The sequence below is a fragment of the Arachis duranensis genome, chromosome 9, assembly GCF_000817695.3.
Source record: "Arachis duranensis cultivar V14167 chromosome 9, aradu.V14167.gnm2.J7QH, whole genome shotgun sequence".
Lineage (NCBI taxonomy): Eukaryota > Viridiplantae > Streptophyta > Magnoliopsida > Fabales > Fabaceae > Arachis > Arachis duranensis.
In genome coordinates this window covers 12,285,708-12,308,659 of record NC_029780.3, presented here as the reverse complement: position 1 = coordinate 12,308,659, position 22,952 = coordinate 12,285,708, and the positions used below count along the sequence as shown (strand labels likewise).

The following is a 22,952-nucleotide window of genomic DNA, read 5'->3' as shown; positions in this document are numbered from 1 at the left end:
TGTTGCAAAAAGCTAATATGGATGCTGTCAATCCAACTCCAACTCCTATGGTCTCATCCTTGAAGCTAACATCTAATGGTGCTGCCCATTTTCAGAATCTGAGACAGTATAGGAAAGTTGTGGGATCCCTTCAGTACTTGACTATCTCTAGACCTGAACTTGCCTTTTCTGTTAACAAGGTCTCTTAGTTTATGCATTCATTAACAATTGAACACTAGAAAGCAGTGAAAAGAATACTAACGATATGTGGCAGATACAATGTCAACAGGTATTAGATTTCAAAAATGTACTAACTTGAGATTGCTTGCCTTTACAGATTCGGATTGGACAGGGGACTTGAAGGACAGAAAATCGGTCACTAGTTATTGTGTATACTTAGGAAGCAATCTTGTGTCATAGAGAAGCAATAAACAAGACAAGGTTAGCCACAGCAGCACTGAGGTAGAATACCGAAGCATGGCAGCAGCTCAGTCAGAATTGGTGTCAATTCAGCAACTTCTAAAGGAACTTAGAGTCCAACAATCAATAACACCTACCATATATTGTGTTAATCAAATAGCCTGTTCATTGGCTGCAACCCAATGTTTCATACAAGGTGCAAACATATGGAAATTGACCTTCACTGTCTTAGGGAAATGGTGATAAAAAAAGAGCTTTATGTTTTTCATATACCCTCTATAGATCAGATTGGGGATATCTTCACCAAATCACTTTCTGCTCCTCTGTTTCACAAGTTTAGAGACAAACTTTGAGTGGTTCTTCAACCCACTGCTAAGTTTGAGATGGGCTATGGGTGAGTAAATGTAAAATGGTAGTTATAGACCCAAAACTAACTTCCCAATTCTATTATTTTGTTCAGGTGTTCTGGTATTTTCTTTTTTTCCTATTGCTATGTCCAGCTGTTGTGAACTCTATATATAGAGCAGTATCTCAGTGAATAAACTTCAATTCTATTCTACTGCATTTCAGTTTTTGTTCTCATAGTTTGAACTTACCTTTATGCATTCAATTCTTGATTCATGTTCCATTGTTATCAAGTATCTGTGCAACTAGTCGAATATGCGAGCAGTGCAGGTTTAAAGTCTCTGCCTCCATCACCCTAACTTCATCTTCTTCCGAAAACTTTACCGTTCCTATCAAACACTCAAATCTTCATCTAATTGACCCCTCTTAATTTTATTGTTTATTGTAGATATTTAATGCTAATTGCAATGGTTTCTGAAAATATTCGTCTAATTTTCTTTGTTATTATTGTTAGGGCTAGCAAAGATGTTCCCTTGTATTTTCACTGGGCGAGTTGAAAAGCATATCTTCCTTCTTAATTTGCAATGACAAAAAGAAGAATCACATATCTAAAATACTTTTTTTGTTTATTTATTATTTAAAAGTATCTTTTTGAAAAAAATTATTTTAAAAAAATATAAATTATAACTTCTCAACAAAAATGTTTTTCTTTTTAATTTTTTTTTAATATTTTTACTTTTAATGTTAGAAATTTACTAAACACACTAAAAAATAAAAAAGATTCTTTTTCACCGAAAAAAATATTTTTTTTATCAACTTATATTAATGACATACAAACAAGCACTAAATTAAAAAAAATGGATAAAGTAATAAAATAATAATTTAATCATCTTTTAATCAATATAATGGAACTCAAATGATAAAATTACAAATTCAAAAATAATTGAAATCAATATAATGGAACTCAAATGATAAAATTACAAATTCAAGAATAATTAAAGTATTACTTTATCATTTTATCATTCTCTTTACTTTTAGAAGATTTTTCCTTTCTTTTTAAATTTTTTAAGCTGCCATTTTATATATGTGCTACACGTCAAATTGAGAATCATTTTGGCCAAAACTGAAATACTAATAATTTTTTCATTGAAGTTCACAAACTTCATTAACCATTTTGTGTATCAACCAGTCCAGTGCTTCATGTAATTTTTGGTATCATTTTTCACATAATAATCTAATTCATGAAATTGATGTTAAATAGCAACAGAAAATACCAATCAATCATAAAGTTGAAAAGTGAAATCAGCAATTCAATGACTTTCTTTTGTTCTACTCTAAGCACCATGAACAACTTATAAAAGTAACTTTTAAAATTCTGTAATTTTCATGGTAGTACAAAGATACGATTTTAACAAGAAAGTGAGAAGGGGAAAAAAATTCTTTACTGCTATAGTTTGAACACAATTTATATTTCAGACATAAATTGCTCCTTAATCAGATTGTGAAGAAGTAAGATAAAATAAAACTAATGCCACCAAGATATGAACATCTAAGAGAACGCCATTCCCAGTACAAGCGTAAATGAAGACACTAATTCATAAAACATATCAAATCATGACCATAAACAGCTTTTGAAACCTTAATAACGTGAGTTATCAAAGACCCACGGCTCATGCAGAAATAGCTCCCTGCCATTCATCTGGACTGTTCCTGCAGCAATATCCTCTGCGCGTTTCCTCGATGCCTCAGCTTTTCTGGCTGATTCAGCTGCATCCTGCAGAAATTTGCATGAATACTATCAGCTTCAACACCATATGGAGGATAAAAAATGAAAAACTCCATGCAACTGAAAAAGGTTCCTCACAAACAACTAGCATAAAAGAATTTCAATCTGTTTTGGCAGTCTTTTCACCTAGGAAGTTCCAATACACCAATGTAATATTACATATTGTCCAATATCAATATTAATAAATAACCATGCCATATGGTTATCCAATTTTCGTTTCAATATAAAGTAACCCACGACCTCCCACTCATGTGTGTGTGTATATATATATATATATAGAATAAATTAATTTGCTCAAGCATAAGGCCTGACTTTTGAATTGAATGGGGATGGAACCTCTTCTGAATTTTTTACATTGATTTGTTATGCCCATACACCATACATGACATTTGACACTAGAAATTGATGTATCAAAGATTACACGAGACAAGTCATGTGAAAAATTGACATGACAGGATCCGCTCCAAAATTGAATATATTTGTATTCTAAGTTCCTTGCTTTTTCTCTTTTCATCTCAAAGGTATTATATATCACAAATGCAACCAAAACTTCAGAATACATGATACACATCCACTCTACTGTAAATAAAAGTCTATATCGGCAGCATGTTCCATCTTATCTTAGAAATTAGAAAACAGTTTGTTTTAGTACTAATTTCATAAACTTCAGCTATAATACTATAATCTGCCAAATGCAGTTTATCAAACAAATCATATACATAGTGTCCAGATAATACAAAAAGTTAGAAACTAAAAGCAAATCATATGATAAAATGAGTATACTACTATACTTCCCTTTGGTCCATCAAGTTTTGTACGTGAATCTCTAATTTTGAAAATAACCTTTCTAACAGAAAGAGTCAAATTAGTCCTTAATTTCATTTTCATTATTGTTTTGTCGTGTGTTCATTAATATGTCACGTTGGATGACATGGATGCATTCCCAGTGGCTTCTAACATGTCATAGATAATAGACAAGCTAAATTAGATCTTGAAATTCCTGAAAATGTATTACAAGACCATGTGAATCGAGTATGTTGGTAACAAATAAAGGTAATATAGGTGAACTAATCTAAACATATTCTCAATACTATCTTAGTTGTCATCATGTAAGGTAAACTAATCTATATTTTAAAATTTCGAGGATCAAAGTCTGTGACTCAAAATTTGACTAAATTTTTACACTACACATCCTTCAGTTCCCTCTATTCCCCTCTAAAATCCCAACGTGCAAACAACCGCTCAAGTGAACATCTACTGTATCAAAATCAGTGCATAAACTGAAAATCCAGCTGTCCTGAGGAATTTAGTCCCAACCATACTCAATAACAAGACTACAAGGCCTCTTATTGCACAGTGGAATTCAAACAGTAATACAAGATGGTTAACCACTTTTCATAATAGTAGCCTAAACCTCCTTTATTATCACAACTTACTCGCTCCCCACGCTAACATGCAAAGAAAGGCTCTCTTATACTTTGTTAATAACATCATCACTACAATACAAGAAATTTGAAGTCTTTAATCACCTAAGAGTTATGAAAGATTAATTTGTGAATTTAATTTTTTACCTATAAGTTCATCATAAATTATTGTATGAAAAATAACAACGTCGTAGATCAAGTTTACAAGAAAACCCTAATAGAGAGAGAACCTTCTGGCGCTTCCAGGAGAGAAATTGATCTTGTGAGAGGGTAGGAGGTGTTGGCGTTGCTGTTGGCGCTTGTTCGGCGGGGTTGCCGTGTGGCGGTGGTTGTGCTCCCATCGTTAATTCGTTATGCTACCGGCCTACCGCCAAAAACCACAAACATTTTTAACCCCAAGGACTCCCCATACCCCAACCCCACAAATCTGCAAAGTCCTCAAAACTCTGTCGTTTTTGTGCTGCTGTTATTTTATTTTTTTATTTATTTTTTGGGTACATTTCTATTTGAATATATTTGTTAGCCTTCTATACAAATTGGACATTATTTCGTACTACTTTATACTATAAAAGAAGGGTAAATTATTATTTTTATTCACAAATATTTAAAATACGAATAAATTTATGTACAAAAAAATAAAATTAATATTGTATCTATAAAAAATGAAATTTGGATGACGACTCTATTAGAATCACAAAATTAATATTGTATTTATTTTTTGTCGGTACAATAATAATTTTATTTTTTATAGATAGATTTATTAGTATTTTAAATATTTATAAAAATTCATTCGTAAAAGAATCATATTGAGGTCAAAATTCTTTATGCGGCTATTTTGAAATGATTAAATGGACATTATTGATTCTTCTTGCGTTTAAAGTAATAACAATAGCAATTCAATAATGCTAGACTTAATTATCTTGGTACATAAAAGTAATATATTCTTAAAATAAAGATAAATTTAGTGAGATAATTGATAATTTTATGCGATATTGCTTTTTATACAAATAAATGTTAAAAATAGATTAATTTCCAAAACATGTGCCGAAGAAAAAACTTTGTACTCAAATATTTTATGATGCTAACTAGAAAACTATCAGAATTTATATTTTAGCTATCAATTAGCCATCAATATTTAAAAATAGAGTTTATCTATCTTGTGTCCTAAGAGCATTTGTTAAGATTACAAATTGAGAACATTTTTATTAAAAATACCAAAAATTTAAGTTTTCAATGTATTTATTTTGTATCTATTAAATAAAAAATTTAGAAACTTTCTACTAATAATAAATTTATTATGTACCTTTAGAACACATATTAGCTAAACCTTTAAAAATATAGGATAAAGTATATTGTTGAATTACTAGACTAAAGGAATTGAGTTGAAAACTAAATTATTACCAAAAACAATAATTTGTGATAATTCCCTAACATTTCTCAATGTTAAATAGTCTGAAATCAAATGTTGAAAATCCCATGTCAAAATCTATACTTCTTTTGGAGGACTATATGATACAAATACTTTTTTGAAATACAAATTCTGGGCAAAGATTTTTTTCGTGTCAATGAATTAGAAAATGACATGGTTAAATTTTACAGAAGGACACAGCAAGCAAACAAATAAGTGAAATATATAACCCTTTAAAGGGCCAAGAAATAATAGCATTTCCTCTGAATCTTTAAATCCTAGCCGACTGTTCTTTTTTATGCCAAGAAAGTTGTGATGATGGACATGTTATTTTAACACCAAATCTGTGCAAGGAATTGTGGATATTTTAAATTAGTTGCAGCCTTGCAGGTCATAAGTTACAGTGCCATCCATAATTCTTATTAACATGAACATAATGGTATAGTACCATAATAAGAGCCTTTATAAGGCGTCACAAAATAGTTCCACCTCCTCCATTCACTCGAAGAAGGGAGAGCCTAAACATCAAACAAAATGTCATCGGAATCACAACCGAACCGTTCAAGTGAAATGCTTGCTCATAAATTGCTCATTTTTCGAAGCAAGCGAAGTGTTATGGGTTGTAAAGCCAGAACAGTTGGATATCACATACAGTGAAAAGACAGTCAAGAAACGTGGTAAGATACTGATGCCCAAAAACTGCTATATGCTTCATTCGTACAGCTTCTTCAGATCATCTTTGAATTTAGCTTTCAGCTGTTCTCTCTTTATCTTAAGAGCAGCAGTGACTAATCCAGATTCTGGTGTCCATGGATCTGGAAGCAACTTTATCTTTGCTGGGATTTCAGATTTCTGCAGCTTTCCAGCTTTTGCAACCTGCAAAATAAATGTAAATAAACAATGTGATTTACCCAATGAAAAGATAAATAGAAGATAAGCCTTGTCACAGCAACGACAGGCCAACCAAAACAATACAAACACGGCGACACCACTGGAATAGTTTGTCAACTCAACATGACACTATGGCAACTTAGGCATGAATGAACATTTAAATGGTTAATATTTTATTTATTTTTCATTTCTTTTATGCTTGAGCTAAAAAAGAAAAAGAAAAAGAAGAAGAAGACATGACAGACAGAGAGACATGCCAAATGCAGACTTTATCTATCTAACAGTTGTCTGGAACTACTACTAACAAGCAATAATTCATAACTTATGAACGGATATTTTTGGGTTTTGAGAAAGAGAGATAAAGTGAGTTCTGGATTCTGAAATTTATTGAACTAATGAGTTATAGTGTATGTTCATGTATTTATATGCAGAACATATAGCTTCTGCAACACACTAGTCTAACGGTAGTTTAGAGAATCATATTCTTATGTTAGTTATTGGCAGCTGTGGCAGTTAACCAAGCTGGCATAGATATGATCAACTCAAACTATCTTCGTTTCACTCTATTAAATGGATAATCAGCTAATCTAGACAACTCCCTATAGCAGCAAAACAAGCAGTCATCAATTATTAGCTCACCTTGTTAATGGCCTGCAGGACTTCATTGGTACTTTCAGTTTTGCTACACAGTTCAGGAAAATCTTTGTATTCAGTACCAGCTTGCTGAGCCCAATTCTCCAGAGACTTGCGTGATGGAACAATAAGAGCAACACAGTAATTATGAAAGGGATCTGCATGAACCATGACACTGTCCACATAATTACAAGTAGATAGCACTGCTTCAACCTGCAATTGAGTGAAAGTGGAATATAATTTTAAAACCCAACAAAATACTGTGAAACTTGTATCAGCACTTAATTTTGGAATCCAGAAGAATTAAGGTATAGCATTAGCTTAAGTCACCTTTCCAAGAGAGAGATATTCTCCATGTTGAAGTTTGACGATATCCTTCTTCCTATCTATGATTTCAAGACAACCATCTGGATGGAATTGCCCAATGTCGCCAGTATAAAACCAGCGTAAACCATTTTCATCAACCTATTAGAAGTTAAAATTTGTGAAATGCAGTTTAAGCAACAGTAGGAGATCCAAAGCAGGAAATATTGAGGAGAAAATGACATGCATATGTGCATGATTGAACATACCTTGTACACTTCATTAGTTTTCTCTTGATTCTTAAAGTAACCACCAGTAACACTGAATCCACCAACTACAACCTCTCCTCGTGGCATTGGTTTGTCTGAAGTCTTGTACCCTCCTTCTTCCCAAGAAACTAGCTATACAACCAAATTAATACAGATTAAAATTTCCCCATTTAAAGCTCTTTGCTGTCAATAGCAGGAAGTTCTATTGCAGCAAGACACTATAACAATTAATCAACATTACCATAATAGAAAGCAACATTTACAAATAGAAGTCGGTTGTTCAACACTAAAATTCTCATTGACAGTATAGATAGCATACCTTAATGTAAGCACAAGGAAGAGGTGGACCAACACGCCCCACACTGTCATCATCCCACTCAGAGAAGGCAGCCCCAGCAAATGTTTCGGTCAACCCATATCCTTGCCCAATAGGAGCTCTGTAGTGTTTGGACGAATACAAGAATAAATCAGAAAAAAGTATAAGCATGTTGACTATAACATGTTCAATGATAAGGTAGAGATTAAAATAGAACCACATTCCCCTAAAGGTACAGATGTATGGTAGAACACACATGGAAGCACATGTATAAAGATGACTAGTTGAATGAAGTATATAGTGCAAAGAAAGGAATCATCACCCTATGCAGATATTGATAAAGTGCTGTGAATCTCCGGATAAAGGGGCTCCACCACAAAGCATAAATCGTATGCGGCCTCCTAGTAAAAGGCGAATTTTTTTAAAGACAATGGTATCCCACACCAATTTCTCTATTCCCCAAGCCCCTAGCCAGCTTCCCTTAACTGCAGCCAGTCGGCGATTGTATGCTATCTGGAAAAGATTTTTCACAATTCCCCCCTTTTCCTCAACCTAAATTACAATATAAAGAAGAGTAAGGAAGAATAATAACCATTTACCTAGTAGTTTAAATCATTGAATATCCATGGGTGGATAGAGAAAATCAGAATTAATGCAATTACTGACAGCTGTTAAAATCCATGATTAACAAGAAAAATAATAGATTAAAGAATAACTCAACAAATGAGAGAAAGAATATATTACTCTTATGTGATTTGTTATACGAGAGGAATTCTAACCTCTACTTATAATACTAATAGTAAAACTGTAATGCTATATAATTATATATTGGTGAATATTGAACAGCGAAGTTCTAGTTAGGAGCCAAAGCCAGTGTAATAGTGATGACAGATGAGACGGTCAAGATAAATAACATTATCAACAACATTGTTTGTGGACAGAGTTTAAACTTGTTTAATAGTTTGCTTATGTGAGAACAATATAAACCAGAAAATAAAAGATAAACTAAAGGAAGCTATTCACATTAAAAATGATGGACAGAGATCTAAAAGTTGTTGGTAGAAATCATTAGGAAGACCATACATTAAGTGTAGTTATTGAAAACTTAGTTTTAGTACAATTTCCTCCTCTATTATGAAAAACCAACCAAAACTCTTTGATTTTTGCACTATTAAATTGTAACAAAGAAACCAAATAACATGACCACTAAGTACAAAATATTCATTCGCATAAGAATCACCAATCGCATCACTATCTTGTCAAACTCAATTCCTGTTGTTGTTTATAGCCTTAAATGATAAAAAAAGGGAAATATTATTAAATGTTAACAAAGAAACAAATAACAACACAACTGAGTGCGAATATTGACTAGCCTTAAATAATCATCAAACGAATCACTATCTCATCGTTCAGTGGCCAAACTCAATTTCTATTGTTGTTTAGCCTTTTATATTGAACAAAAAAAAAATGTGAAAATCAAATTCATTTGGAGTTGCTAATAAAGAAAAAATAATAGGGGGATTTGTGCAGTAAAGACAAATAGAATACAGAGGGAGGAGTAAATTGTTTAAAAAAATTTTAAATTTACAAGCAAAAGATCTACCAGAATGAGTTCAGTTCAAACCTTTGAAACAACTCCTTCTCGAATACGATCAAGAATAGCTGGTACAGCTGTCAGAAGAGTAGGCTTCAATACACTAACATCTCCCTTGGTTCCTTTCTTGATTTTATTAGATGTGTCTGTGAGAGTCAAAGGAGAGCCATAACCAATTGCAATCCCGGTAGCCAGCATAACAGACTGGACAATCACTTTAACTTAGGGTTAACAACATCAACTATTGAGACAACTATATGGTTAAGAAGATATTACCTCTGCAGCCATTTCAAAAACATGTGCAAGGGGCAAATAGGCTAAATATACATCCTTGGTACCCAGATTTGGAATCACCGTGATAACAGCCGCTGTAGTGGCTACGATGTTACCATGAGTAATCATAACGCCCTACACAAGTACAAATAATTAGCACATCATCAGATTACGGCCGAAGATATATTGAGCATATGGAGATCATATTGGCTCAACAATGTTAATATACAACAAATGTTCTACTGGAGAGCCAGAGATTGATATTATGATATGCAAGAGGAATCAGGTAGATGAAGCAATGGACGTGGTGTCACAGCTGCACAGGCTAAAATGGATTATATAAGGTAAATCCCATTTCTAATGCTGGCACATGCTTGGAGGAAAAGAAAGTTTACGATCAAGATATATGTGATCAAGCTGTTGTTTGCCAGAGAATTGTCAAAAATCAACTGACTCAAGAACAGGAAATATCTCCTTAAGAAGAAAGTGCACTCTTTAAGCAATGGAACCAACGTCAACATAGCTACCCTATAAGAATTCTTTCCTGCCAAGTTTCATGGTTTGTCACCTAGGAGGAAATCTTTTCAGCAAAAACATTGGCTTTTCACTCCATGCCTTGAGGACAAGGAGATATTTTAGGGGGGGAGGTGGAAGTATTGATCCCAAGTTTGATAGTAGTTATGAGTATGAGCAGAGGAACTAGATGGGTCTAATGGAGCAAGAAAGTGGGGAGAGGGGGGCTAGTTTTGTTGACATGGCATACAAGAGAAAATGTGCAAAAGAACTTGCGGGTTTTTGGGTAGGAAACAGTTACGGACTTTGGTATTATAAAATGTCCAAAGTACCACATCAGTAGCAGTATGGGATGCTTAATATTGTATTTAAGGAGGATGGTTCTTCTCCCTTAACAGCTAGCTTTCAAAATGTGATTTTCCCACTTTCCTTACTTAACAATGGTATCAGAGGGAGACTGTCGGTGGCACAGAGAGGGCTAAGGAGACAAGATGAGGCTTCTGATTGACAAGAGGCTAAATAAAGTACCATAGATGCAGGGATGCTTGGTATTGTATTTAAGAAGTGATTCTTCCCCGTTACTAGCTAGATTGGTATATGAATGAGGGAATGTATATTACATAAAGCAAGACCTAGGAAGGTGAAAGTTCCTTCTACCACCTAGGAGTATGTTTGTTGCAGCATTTTTATTTTCTATACCATACTTGTTAGTCCATTTGGACTGTATTTCACCTTGGGATCTTAGTATCGTACCAATCTACAAGAAATGATTCAGCTGAACGATACAAATTAATAATGTTAAAAAGTAGAAGGTACATGAATGTTAAGGACCATAGGGCAGGAACGGCCTAACTAGCTTGCTGACTCAGCAGGGGGTGAAGGTCAAAGAGGGGTAGGCTTCATTTCGGTGACACTAGAAAGTGGGATTGCTTAGCTCCCTTAATTGTTTACACATTTTCTTGCATTTTTGTTCCTGTTCTTCTCTACCTAAGCTGATATCACTCTGATAAAACCAAAGAGAGTGATGATATAGAGAGTCTTTCTTCATTATTTGTGTAAATTCAGTGGCTTTTTTCCCCAGTCAATATACAGAGCATATTTTTTATTTCTTCACTGATACCAGTTTTAACAATAGAGTTTTACCCCATGGTACAGATCTTGTGCATATTTACCACCTAAACCAGCATATAATAAGTCATAGCAAGACCCCAGTCAGAATACCAAGGTCTATAGACTACATGCTTTAACAAGAACATGGTTTTTGAGAGTTGATACATTTATTAAGCATCATTCTGCAAATATAATAACATTTAGCACACCCACAGAAAACTAGAAAGAGAAATATAAGATTTTACATATGATATGCACACACACACACACACAAAAAGGAATAATAACATACAAGAAAACTTGAAGAAGAAACCAACCTTTGGCAGCCCTGTACTACCACTTGTATACATCACAACAGCAATAGCATCCTTGGAAGGAAAGCTCGGTTCAATGGGACTTTCTTTCCCAAGTTTCTCAACTTCACTAAAAGATGCAGTTTTCCAGTTGCCCAAACTTCCTGAGGAAGCATCTTTGTCTTCATCTTCAAAGTAAATAATGTTCTGAATAGATGGTAGCTTAGAACTTATTGCATCCAACATCTTCAACTTCTTTGAGTCGCATATCAGGGTTGAAACTTGGGTCTGTGGATATTCCAAGCAACGACATACCATACCACTTATATTATTAGATCATATACTTTTCTTATGACTACTATAATCTAACTACACACTGTATAACTATGCAAGAGATAACTTTTCCTACCTCATTTAGTGAGTGAATTAGGGCATCCTCCCCTAAAGTAGCATAAATAGTAACAACTGTTATACTCTGTCGGAAGCAACCCTGCAATCAGCATGACTTCTGTTAAAAATTTATGAACAAAACCATTATTTATCCTCAAGGCTACAAATGAAATAACACACAGAAATGAAGCTGATAAAGCAAACTTACCTGAAGGGAAATGAGCCACTCAGATCGAGTATCAGCGAAAATTGCAACACGGCTATCTATATTATGGCCAAATCTAAGGATACCAGATGCAAAGTTGCACACACGAGCAAAAACCTGTCCATATGTTTCCCATTCATACTCTCCTAAGTGTACTTTCTCAAACTTCCGGCCATCACTAGATGTAACAAAATCCTTTCCGATTAGCTTTCTTGTTCCTAGACATTGATTGTTGGTATATTTCTTACAACTTTGTTCAAATAGATGAGCCATGGTTGTAGCTCCTTTCCAAGGAACTTCAACCAACTCCTTTTTCCGAGCATTACGCACTGCGTAACCTGCCTCACCACCAACCTTTACTGGAACACCTCGTACCTTTCCTCTTCTCTTTCCCAAGAAAAGAGTTGAAAACAAAATAGGAAGTAGGATGCCTATGACTATAGCAGCTACAACTCCATATTCTCCATGATCTTTCATGAAATATATATTGTTGATATTAAGACTTTTTAACCAGGAGGGCATAGCATTTTGGTTGGCCATTTATTATTTTTGATGATTTATGGGTCCTTCTTAAGCAGCATACAAACTTACCTAAAAGCAGTAAAAGAAATTCAACATGAAGTGAGAAAAATGCAGAAGGATTGGCAGAAAAGGAATTCATTTCGGCAAGAGTATAAAACAGAGTATAGCATTCAAATATAAATGAATCAATAAATAGATAAATTTAAAAAAAAAAAATTATGTACGGAATAAGGACAAAACATGATATGAAGTTTATGTACGGAATAAGGACAAAACATGCTATCGTTACATGTATGAAATTCTTCAACTTCAATAACTGAAACACTTCCAATTACAACAGCATAACCAGTCTGCCTAATACTTTATATTAAAGCTGTCAAGAAATTCAAATAATAGAAACTAGAAACCGGATGCACACAAATATCATAGGATGGGAAGATAAAAAAAAAAATTAAGTTTCTAACTAAAACCCAATTCCCAAAAGGAAACATATTTTGTAAATGTAGATTAGGAATTAACTAAATCAAATTTCAGAAAATTGGTGACTTGATTTTCTGTTAAGTGTAGTCATAACTTCCTTTTACCCACAAAAGCTAGAGTTCTAGATTAGGGAATCCATATCGGCCTATGAAAAGAGCTACATATAGGTCGGATTAATTAAGGTGCAGCGGGGAATATAATACAGAATATTGAGAGATGACTGAATCTCCTGTAAGACTTGCACTGCAATTTTTTTCCTTATTTAGAAGAATTTGAAGTTTTATTCACTTTTCATCATGCTTCACAAAAATTATGAGAAGTTTTGAGAAATGTGGAAACCATTAAACAAATTTCAGGTTTCAAAATCCATCTTGAAATCGGATATCGGTTATACAACTTATATCTCACCGCAACTTTGAGATTAAAACAAAATAAACAGCTGTTTCAAGCGATATTGAAAACTAAATCCGCTCAAAGATAATAGGCACAAACCACTACACATATAAAATAAGGCATATAGATAACAAGGGATCTAAGTTAAACAGAACAAGAATCAAACAAAAAATATACATGTCTCTCAATTCATCGCAGTAAAAATTAAGGTCAAGGCAGTAAACCCTTTTAGCAGGATAAGTTCAATCAGATAAAAATAAAATAAAATAAAATAATAAAAAAGTAATCTGATCAAAATCAACGATTCACCCATAAAATACCGAAAGCAAGGTTCATGTAACTTCAGCATTAGCTACAACAAGACCTAAGGCATTTCCCCCAAATGAAATAAATCGACCCTTCTTCCCGTGAGGTGAAACTGTTCCCAATGAAAAAATATCAAAGCAGAACTCAACGCCTCAGTAACAAAATCATGGAATTAATTTTGGTATAGAATACAAAGCACTATGGACGATTTGATTATACCAACAATGGAACTGAACAGAACTCGCGAGTGGCGATGACGTGGACAAGAAGTACCTGAACAACAGAATGGCAGACCTGCAGTGTCAGCCTTGCGTGCAATGGCCAGGGAATCTCGCCGACGATTGAGATTTCTGAGTCCGGCGGTGGTTGATCGATTCACGAGGTTCGGCGGTGGTGGGGGTAACGGAAAAGAAACGAAATGAAGAGAAGAGAAGAGAAGAGAAGAGAAGAAAGTGGGCAGTGGACAAATGGAAAAGAAGATGTTCGAATAATCAAATGTTGATTTCTTTATTCTGTTTCGTGTGTAGAGGAACCCACACTAAGGGGACGGGTGTCCCTAGTTACACGTAATCAATCACCTTGTCATATTCACACAAGTGCAACTTCAGTTTTACTGTTTTAATTTCAGTGTACGAGCGTAAGTACTATATTTTCTATGAATAAAAAATTTTTTCGAAAAAAAAAGGGATTTATGATATATATTATTTATTTTAATTTTTAAAAAATTATAAATTTTTAATTTTATATCTTAAATTATAAATACTAATTATTAAAATTGATTAATATAAAATAACTAGAAATTAGGTTTTTAAACTTTCTCTACATAAAAACCACACAAATTTATGTGGTATTTGGTGGGTGGTTGTATAGTATTTATGACTTTAAACTCTCACTATTAGTATTTAATTACAAAGCTAAACAATTTAGAATTTGGTTATTGATTTCGTAGTAGACCAAACTTAACCAAATTTAAACCAAATTTTTGGTTGCATTAAATTTCATAAAAATTTGTATATTTCTGTCATAATGGATACAAAATATATTAATTTAATATTTTTAAACATAATATATTTGTCTATGTTTCATTTACTAAATACAATTTTATATTTTTGTATTTCTATTTTAGTGTCATGTGCCTATAAACAAACATAGCCTTATAACACTCATCTTTAAATATCTATTATAAATATATTTTGTTAAAATCTCACTAAAAAAATCAATGAAACAAAAAATAGAAAAAAGTTATATATATATATATAATTTTTAAATGAGAATTGCCACATCAAAAACTTTGTAAAAATAATCATTAAGAACAAAAATCTAACTAAAAACGAAAAGTACATTCTAGGATTAATCACTAAAAACGCTCTTGAAATATTCTGACATTTACAAAAATAACCCAATTTTTTATTATCGATAAAAATACTCTTAATTAGGTTGTTCCTATCGTTGTCAAGTCTCGTCTATTGCTGGTGTGGATTGGACTGCTGCCACTATTGGATTCCAAGGGAGAGAGGGCTCGCCGGAGGGAGGCCACTAGGAAGAGTGAGACGAAGGCAAAGAAAGCGCAGTCATCTTTGCTGGTGTGTCGTCGTTGAGTCATGCATCCTCAATTGCATCTTCTCTCTTCTTTATTCTCAGATCTTCTCTTCTTCTTTTTATGTGATTTTCACTTTTTGTTGATGGTTATTGTGTTGTGGTAGTTGTTGGTCGTTGTACAATAGATTCTAGCATTGGAAAGAGAAGAAGACGAAGCTCTGATAGCAATGCTGGCTATGGCACCACGAAAGTGGAGGGATGGAAGTTGAGAGAAAAGTAATTTCAGATTAGGTTATGTTTAATTTGGGAATAGAGTTCCCCAGCATTGATTCTTTTCTTTTTGCAGCCCCAATGTCATTGTCCTCTTCCTTTCCTCCAAGTATTCTGTGCAAACACTCTAATAAAATATGATGACTTGGGATATGAGAAATTGAGGACTTTTGGTTAAGAAGAAGGTTTTATAAGGTGAGGATAAGAGTGTTGATGATTGTGTTAGTGGTTAAGATTTGAGAGAAGAAAAGTAAGTGCGGAAAAATGAAAGAAGAAGAAGAGGTGCTAGTTCGCCGACAACTCTGTCACGACTGACAAAGGTGCTGCATATGGTAACTTAGAGGGTATGTGAGAAGAGAAGATGGGAGGGCAAGAGGAAATCGGGAAGAGATAGGAGAAGAGCGTGCGGGCTACATCATTATTTCGTTTGCCACATAAGTTACTTTGTTTGCCACATCACTCTAAAACGTTCACATGCCATGTCTATCTTTATGGATAGGTAGTTTTGACACATTTTTAAAACATTTAAGAGTATTTTTGTCGATAATAAAAATTGGGGACGTTGTAGTTGGTTAATCCCTCCTAATAATAGTATTTTTTTTAATCAAAATAAGCTCAACACACTAATGTGGAGCAACAAAAGAAACAACAAGTACTTCATAAAAACATACAAACCCTGTATCCTCCGGCAACGCCATCAACCACCAAAAGGATCACTCTCGGTGCATTCGTTGTAGCTCAGCATCGTCTTCCTTATTACGAACTCCACACCTATTTCCTGATTCTGAAAAATCCTAGCATTGCGTTCCACCCAAATGTTCCAAATAACTGCAAAGAACCCCGGCAACCATTTCTTCTAATCTTGTTTTCGCTTATGCCTACCGGTCCACCGCTCAAACAGTTCCCTTATGGTTCCAGGAATAGGTCACACCTTCCCAAAAGACCTCAACCAACTGTACTACACCTGCCATGTTAGCTCACAGAGGAGGAATAAATGCTCCACCGACTCTATCTCCTTCTTACATAGTACACAGAGATTATCACTGAACCTGATAATGCCTAGTCTGCTCAACCTCTCCTTAGTATTCACTCTACCAATAAGCACAAACCACCCAAAAAGCTCAATTCTCGGTGGTACCACTCCTCTCCAAACTGAACTTGTGAAACTGTAGCTCGTTATCTCATCCGACAGAGTCTCCGATTGTAGGACCTGCACAACAGACTTGGTAGAAAATACCCCTTTACTATCAAACTTCCAAACCATATTATCATCTTTACCATCTAACAGCTTCACCGGCCTTAGCCGCTCATGAAGTTGATGGACAAGTTCCAGCTCCCATTGGAATAACTCTCTCCGCCACTGAAAATTCCATATCCACTCAAGCCCATCCCAAAATTCACAATCCCCTATCATCGATCCTTGCTTATTCGAAATAGAGAATAGTCTTGGAAAAGCCACCTTCAAGGGGCCACCTTGCAGCTAGTTATCTTCCCAAAACAGGGTACTCCTCCCATTCCCTACCTCCATCGCCAGGCCAGTAAGCATTTTGTCTTTTATCCTATGCTCTTTTATATTCAAATGACATATGTCTTTCCAGGGCCCTCCTTTAACCGGTAACTATTGATTTACTAGCATTACATCAGGATTCAGGTTGTTGCACGAGCATACAATCTTCTTCCATAAGGGGCACTCCTCTTTAGAATATCGCCACCACCACTTAAATAAGAGCGCTGTGTTCCGAAGCACCGCATTCCCAACCCCCAAACCCCCAGCCTTTTTTTTGTGCCTGAACCAACTCCCACTTAACTAATGGAATACCATCATTACCATCCCCCATACACCACATAAATCGCCTTTGCAATGCAATCAGCTTATCCGCAGCCGCCTTTGGCATCTTGTATAGACTGAGGTAGTAGATAAGTAGGCTATTCAGTACTGATCCAATAAGAACAAGCTTGCCCGCTTTGGTTAGAACCTTTGCTTTCCAGAGGCTAAGTTTCTCTTCCACCTTATCAATTATCGGTTCTCAAGTCTTCACCATACGAGGATTCGCACCCAAAGAAATCCCGAGATACCTAACAGGTAGAACTGCTTGCTTGCACCCTAGCAAACTACAGGCATTATCTACCCAATCCTGCTCACAATTCACCGATATCAAACTTGACTTCTCAAAATTAATGCTCATCCCCGACATCAACTCAAAGCACCTCAATAGTCTCCTATAATTGACTATTGTATTCGTCACCGGGGGGCAAAACAATATCGTATCATCTGCAAATTGTAAGTGCGACAATTCGATATGCTCACCTCCTCAATTAGATATACTTTGTTTGGATGAGATAATTTTGGAAAGAAAGAAAATGGGGGAGAAGAAAAGGGACGGAAAATTTGATTTTCTTTCGTTTGGATCAGGAAGGAAAATGAACGGAAAATAAAAAAGTATGCCTGGGCCCATTTAAAAGTTTTCACCTTGTAGTTGGGCAAAAAACTAAGATAGGAGAGAAAATATTAGTAAAAAGACACAATTACCCTTTCAATTACAGAAATTACAATCCCTAATTTCAATCTTTCCGGAAGAAGAGAACACATATCGTTGTCTTAACCTATTTGGCTTTCTTCTTCAGCACTGCCAGCGTAGCTTTCCATCCGCATCCACGTTGCTACAGCAGTTTTGTTAACGTTGTGACAGGTGAAGCACATCTTCAACCAAGCATCTTCAACAGAAAGGTGAGTTCTTTTTTCAGTTGTAGTAGGTTTTTTTCAAAACGAAATGGAAAAAATCATTATAGCATATAGATTGTATTCCTCTTTTGTTTTTCAACTGAAATGTTCTGATTTTACATTTCATGGATGTCGTTTATTTTTGTAGTGGAAAAAGAACCCATAGATTGTATTCCTCTTTTGTTTTTCAACTGAAATGTTCTGATTTTACATTTCATGGATGCCAAGAACCCATAGATTGTATTCCTCTTTTGATTTTCAACTAAAATGTTCTGATTTTACATTTCATGGATGCCGTTTATTTTTGTAGTGGAAAAAGAACACATTCTACGTTGTCTGTTCTTAAATACTTCATTCGTTCTAACTCAAAAATCCACCGATATATGACCCAGTTCACGTTTGATCCTAGAAAGAACAAATTTTTAACTCATCTGGTATTTGAAATGGTTTGCCCTGGTTTTTATATCATGAGATTTTTCTCAAACTTTATTACATTATGCTTTTTTTTGACGGGGTGGTCCAAATATGAAGAAAAAATTTCAGGCAAGTGACCATAAAATTTAGTTATATTATTATTATTGAGACTATGAAAAGTGTGTGTGAGAAACAAGTAGAAAATGCCAAAAACTTACCTCTTAAGTCTTTATCAATATACAATTATACACTAGATAATTAGGCACTTGTATTTAGGAAAATTTACTAAAAAATGAAAAAAAAATTATACATTGTGATTTGTGAAAACAACATATTAGAAAATAGAGAGTATAAAAAAAGATTAAGCTCCTAACGCATATAATGTAATTCTAAATCAATCTACTAATTAAACTTGAAGCTTTGACCGATTAAATCATTCAATTAATTTGAGCATGCATTTTAAACACAATTTTTTGTAGGTTAGCATGAAGCAATTTTTTGAAAACACAAGCCAGCTTTTCTTTCTCTTTTTTACTTTCTTTTCATGTAAATATTATCAACAATATCTATCAGATATATCATTCATAAAGTGAGAGATTTCACAACCTCTTCTTTAGTTCATGCATCATTTGCTTAGTTCACTAGGTACTTGCTTTGTAGATGATTCTTTTTGTAGAATTAAAAAAAAATTGAAAAAACTCTCATTGCATATCTTTAGAAAATTAACATGAATCGAAATTAAATTAATTTAATCAAAGATTGGTAGTGGGTAAACCACGACAATTACAATTATTTTAGATATTAGATATTAAATTGGATATATCATAAAAATCAACTCCTTATAATTTGTCTATTTATTATATATGCCATAAGAAGAATCTCTATCTTAATAATTCAAAAAACTTTAGGAGATAAGAATGTATAGTATTTTTAATATAGAGAAAGCAATTACAGAGTGTACGTATAGAATATGTACATATGCTTATCAGTTATCACAATATTTTTACATGTTTGATTTCTTAATTTTTTTGTTAATTTTTTTCTCTTTTTTTTAATTGATTTGATTTGTTTATTATATGCTTAAATTACAACCAACGGTAAGGTGAACCGAATCAATGTTATGGGTATAGTTTACTCAAAAGTCCATCACTTATTAAGTAGATCCACCTGTTTAGATTTTATTTATAGGTGTTGTGATGCATGTACTTAATTATTACAATTATTAATGGGACAACTTATTTCTTTTCTTTATAGTTTCTTTTTTTTTAGTATAAAAATGAATAAACAGACATAAAGAATAGGAACATATTATCAGTTATTACTGTGAAATAATTTCCTTCTTTGGTCTCATCCAATTTTTACTCGCAACTTATGTTTTTATGTTTTTCTCATTGGATTTTGGTGTTAAACCAAGGTATTTATTAATATATCATATCATTTACAGTTTGTTTTTATTGTTTATGGTAGCCAGTTTTGGAATCAAGTTTGACATTTAGGAGCTGGAAATAAGTGCTTCATATTAAGGTATTTTCGTGTTTATAACATGACACCATAGTGTTATATAAAATTTTATTTTTAATTATTTTTTATATTTTGATAAATGAATTGTTAAAATGTAAAAACATATGTGACTTTTTAGTCACTTTCTTTATTGATATGTCCACCCTAAACCTTATATTTTCATAGATGGATAATGAAAATATCGAAGATGCGAATCTCGAAGATAGAACAAACGTCATATATGATTCAGAATTTTAAGTAGGTCAAATCACTTCTACTGACCTATATCATCCTGAACCAATACAAATATCAACTCGTGTCAGGGAAGAGTTAGAAAATAGACAACATATCTGTGTCACATCTTTCTTGTGTTGTAGTGCATCAGTTGTATCTTTTAGAATTAATATCAGAACATAGGCCTAGGCAAATTAATGACGACAACTTGGAAAGAGAACTTAGGCGTACTCAATTAATGACACAGTTACTGGAGTTTGAAAAGTGCCGAGATGTCATACGTATGGGCCTTGAAGCATTTAGGCAGTTGTGTCAGAAATTAAGAGGAACTGGTAGAGTAAAGGATTCAACTCGTTCTACGGTTGAAGAGCAAGTCGCTAAATTCCTATATATTATAGGGCATAATATGAAAACTAGAACCATGTCTTTCTTTTTCCACCGGTCAGGAGAGACAATTAGTCGTCACTTTCACAATGTCCTACATGCTATTCTATCGTTAGAGGGAGACTTCTTCAAGCAACCATCTGGTGAGGAAGTTCCTTATGAAATACTTAATAATAGTCGATTCTATCCGTTTTTTAAGGTACTAACTCTTTTGATTTACTTAGTCGCATTTATATAATTGTCAATGAAATAATTATAATACTGTTATGTTAATAAGTCAATATACTTTCCCAAAAAAGGATTGCATTGGAGCTATAAATGGAACTCATAGTCGTGTGAAGGTACCAAGGGTGGACGCCCCTCGTTTTCGCGGACGAAAAGATCACCCAACACAAAATGTTTTAGCGGCCTGTGGTTTTGATATGAAATTCACTTATGTGTTGTCCGGTTGGGAAGGAACTGCCTCTGACTCAAGAATATTGAAAGATGCTTTAAATAGGGAATATCCACTTCGAATTCCCGAAGGTCTGTGCTAATATAATTTATGAAATCAGCTACATAAAGTTAAATTTATAGTCATAGTATGTTATAATTTAATTTTTGTATACAACTGTTGTAGGAAAATTTTATCTAGGCGATGCTGGTTTCATGCTGAAGCCTGGGATACTTACACCATATAGAGGTGTTCGGTATCACCTGAAAGAGTATTCACTACGTGAGACACAAAATCCTAAAGAACTATTCAACCACCGGCATTCTTCATTAAGAAATGTCATTGAAAGATGTTTTGGAGTTCTAAAGAAAAGATTCCCAATTATAGCTGGCGACACTGAACCATATTATTCATTTGAAACTATAAGAGATTTTTTTTGGCATGTTGTATACTGCATAACTTTTTGATGGGTGTTGATGTTGATTAATCTATAATTGATGAGGTTGACAGAGAATTGCTACAAGAACGCAATATAGATAGATCACAACCAATTCAACAACGTGATGAGGAATATAGGCATGCAGCATTATTACAAGATAACATTGCGGTTGAAATGTGGAATGTGTATCAAACATTATGAGTGATTATACATTTGATATATTTGAATATGTATATATATGTGTAGTGTAACACCCTACCATACAGAGTCTTATGCTTAAGTCATAATTCCAAAGATGGCAAGGTATTACGACCTCTAAAATAAAAATTTAGTATGTATAGTAGTACAAATGATTGATTATAACTAGGAGCCTTTGTAGAAAAAGGGGTAAACAAAAACCGCAACTCAAAAGCGCAACACTCCGATCGATAGCGTAACGAACAAGGATAAATCAACGCGAGATTATATATATACAAAAGAGTGTCAAAGACAGGAATATCAAGACTCAAAATCCGGCTGCGAAGATAACCGGGCCGAGCATAGCAATATATACATATGATAAAATAAGGAAAACCCCAAAGGAAACCCAAAGGGACACAAAAACAGAAACCTAATCTCCAAAATCTCCCATAAGAGGAGTCATCACAGTTTGTATTATTTAATGGAGATAAAAGTATCTATGCAAAACATATAAACCAAATCATAGTCCCGAGAACAAAGGATCTTCGCAAATCTAGAAGTCTCCAGCATGCCTCAGCGGGAAACCTCACGTCCTGTATCTGAAAACCACAAAATCCGCATGGGTGAGAACCAGAGGTCCCCAGCATGGTAACAGCTTCCACATATATAATACATAATAATAGAGGAAAGCCAAAGGCAATCCTAGAACTTCCTCCAAATAATTCAAAGCTTATAAACAAGCTAAGTCATAAAAGGGCATATGACTAAAGATTCTTCAGTCTAACTAATACTTTCCTTTCTAATTCCTTCACACCTCCCAACCACCAGCAGGAGTATAATGTAGCAAACAGAGTTATATCAAACAAGGAATATACAATTAGGAACAAATAAGACATTTAGACAATTAGCAAGTAATATGCAGTCAAATAGGCAATCTCAAACAACTCACATGGTATGCATATGATGAATGCCTGTCCCTAGTGG

At 34.0% G+C, this 22,952-nt stretch overlaps 3 protein-coding genes across 3 annotated transcripts; all 3 read right to left on the bottom strand.

The window, feature by feature from the left end:
- Positions 1-2,164: 2,164 nt before the first annotated feature.
- LOC107464794 (uncharacterized) lies at positions 2,165-4,376 on the bottom strand. Its single transcript, XM_016083764.3, has 2 exons — positions 4,185-4,376; positions 2,165-2,518 (listed from the first exon to the last, which is right to left on the bottom strand). The coding sequence occupies exons 1-2, from the start codon at positions 4,293-4,295 to the stop codon at positions 2,384-2,386; spliced, it is 246 nt and encodes an 81-aa protein (XP_015939250.1). The 5' UTR covers positions 4,296-4,376; the 3' UTR covers positions 2,165-2,383.
- A 1,331-nt stretch (positions 4,377-5,707) lies between these two features.
- Positions 5,708-14,333, bottom strand: LOC107464754 (long chain acyl-CoA synthetase 8). Its single transcript, XM_016083706.3, has 12 exons — positions 14,127-14,333; positions 12,156-12,743; positions 11,967-12,047; positions 11,582-11,845; positions 9,645-9,776; positions 9,399-9,572; positions 8,097-8,326; positions 7,778-7,895; positions 7,459-7,590; positions 7,217-7,351; positions 6,893-7,099; positions 5,708-6,238 (listed from the first exon to the last, which is right to left on the bottom strand). The coding sequence occupies exons 2-12, from the start codon at positions 12,690-12,692 to the stop codon at positions 6,074-6,076; spliced, it is 2,175 nt and encodes a 724-aa protein (XP_015939192.1). The 5' UTR covers positions 12,693-12,743; positions 14,127-14,333; the 3' UTR covers positions 5,708-6,073.
- A 2,287-nt stretch (positions 14,334-16,620) lies between these two features.
- LOC107464718 (uncharacterized) lies at positions 16,621-17,076 on the bottom strand. Its single transcript, XM_016083675.1, has one exon. The coding sequence runs from the start codon at positions 17,074-17,076 to the stop codon at positions 16,621-16,623; it is 456 nt and encodes a 151-aa protein (XP_015939161.1).
- Positions 17,077-22,952: the final 5,876 nt, after the last annotated feature.

Bases quoted from the DNA above. Each gene is read 5' to 3' on its own strand.
- LOC107464718 (XM_016083675.1), bottom strand. From the start codon at position 17,076: ATGATAGGGGATTGTGAATTTTGGGATGGGCTTGAGTGGATATGGAAT.
- LOC107464794 (XM_016083764.3), bottom strand. From the start codon at position 4,295: ATGGGAGCACAACCACCGCCACACGGCAACCCCGCCGAACAAGCGCCA. The intron at 2,519-4,184 runs GTTCTCTCTCTA...AAATTTCTGCAG, and splicing joins TCTCCTGGAAGCGCCAGAAG to GATGCAGCTGAATCAGCCAG.
- LOC107464754 (XM_016083706.3), bottom strand. From the start codon at position 12,692: ATGGCCAACCAAAATGCTATGCCCTCCTGGTTAAAAAGTCTTAATATC. The intron at 8,327-9,398 runs GTTTGAACTGAA...ATTGTAATTTAG, and splicing joins GAGAAGGAGTTGTTTCAAAG to GTTGAGGAAAAGGGGGGAAT. The intron at 7,352-7,458 runs GTATGTTCAATC...AACTTCTAATAG, and splicing joins AAACTAATGAAGTGTACAAG to GTTGATGAAAATGGTTTACG.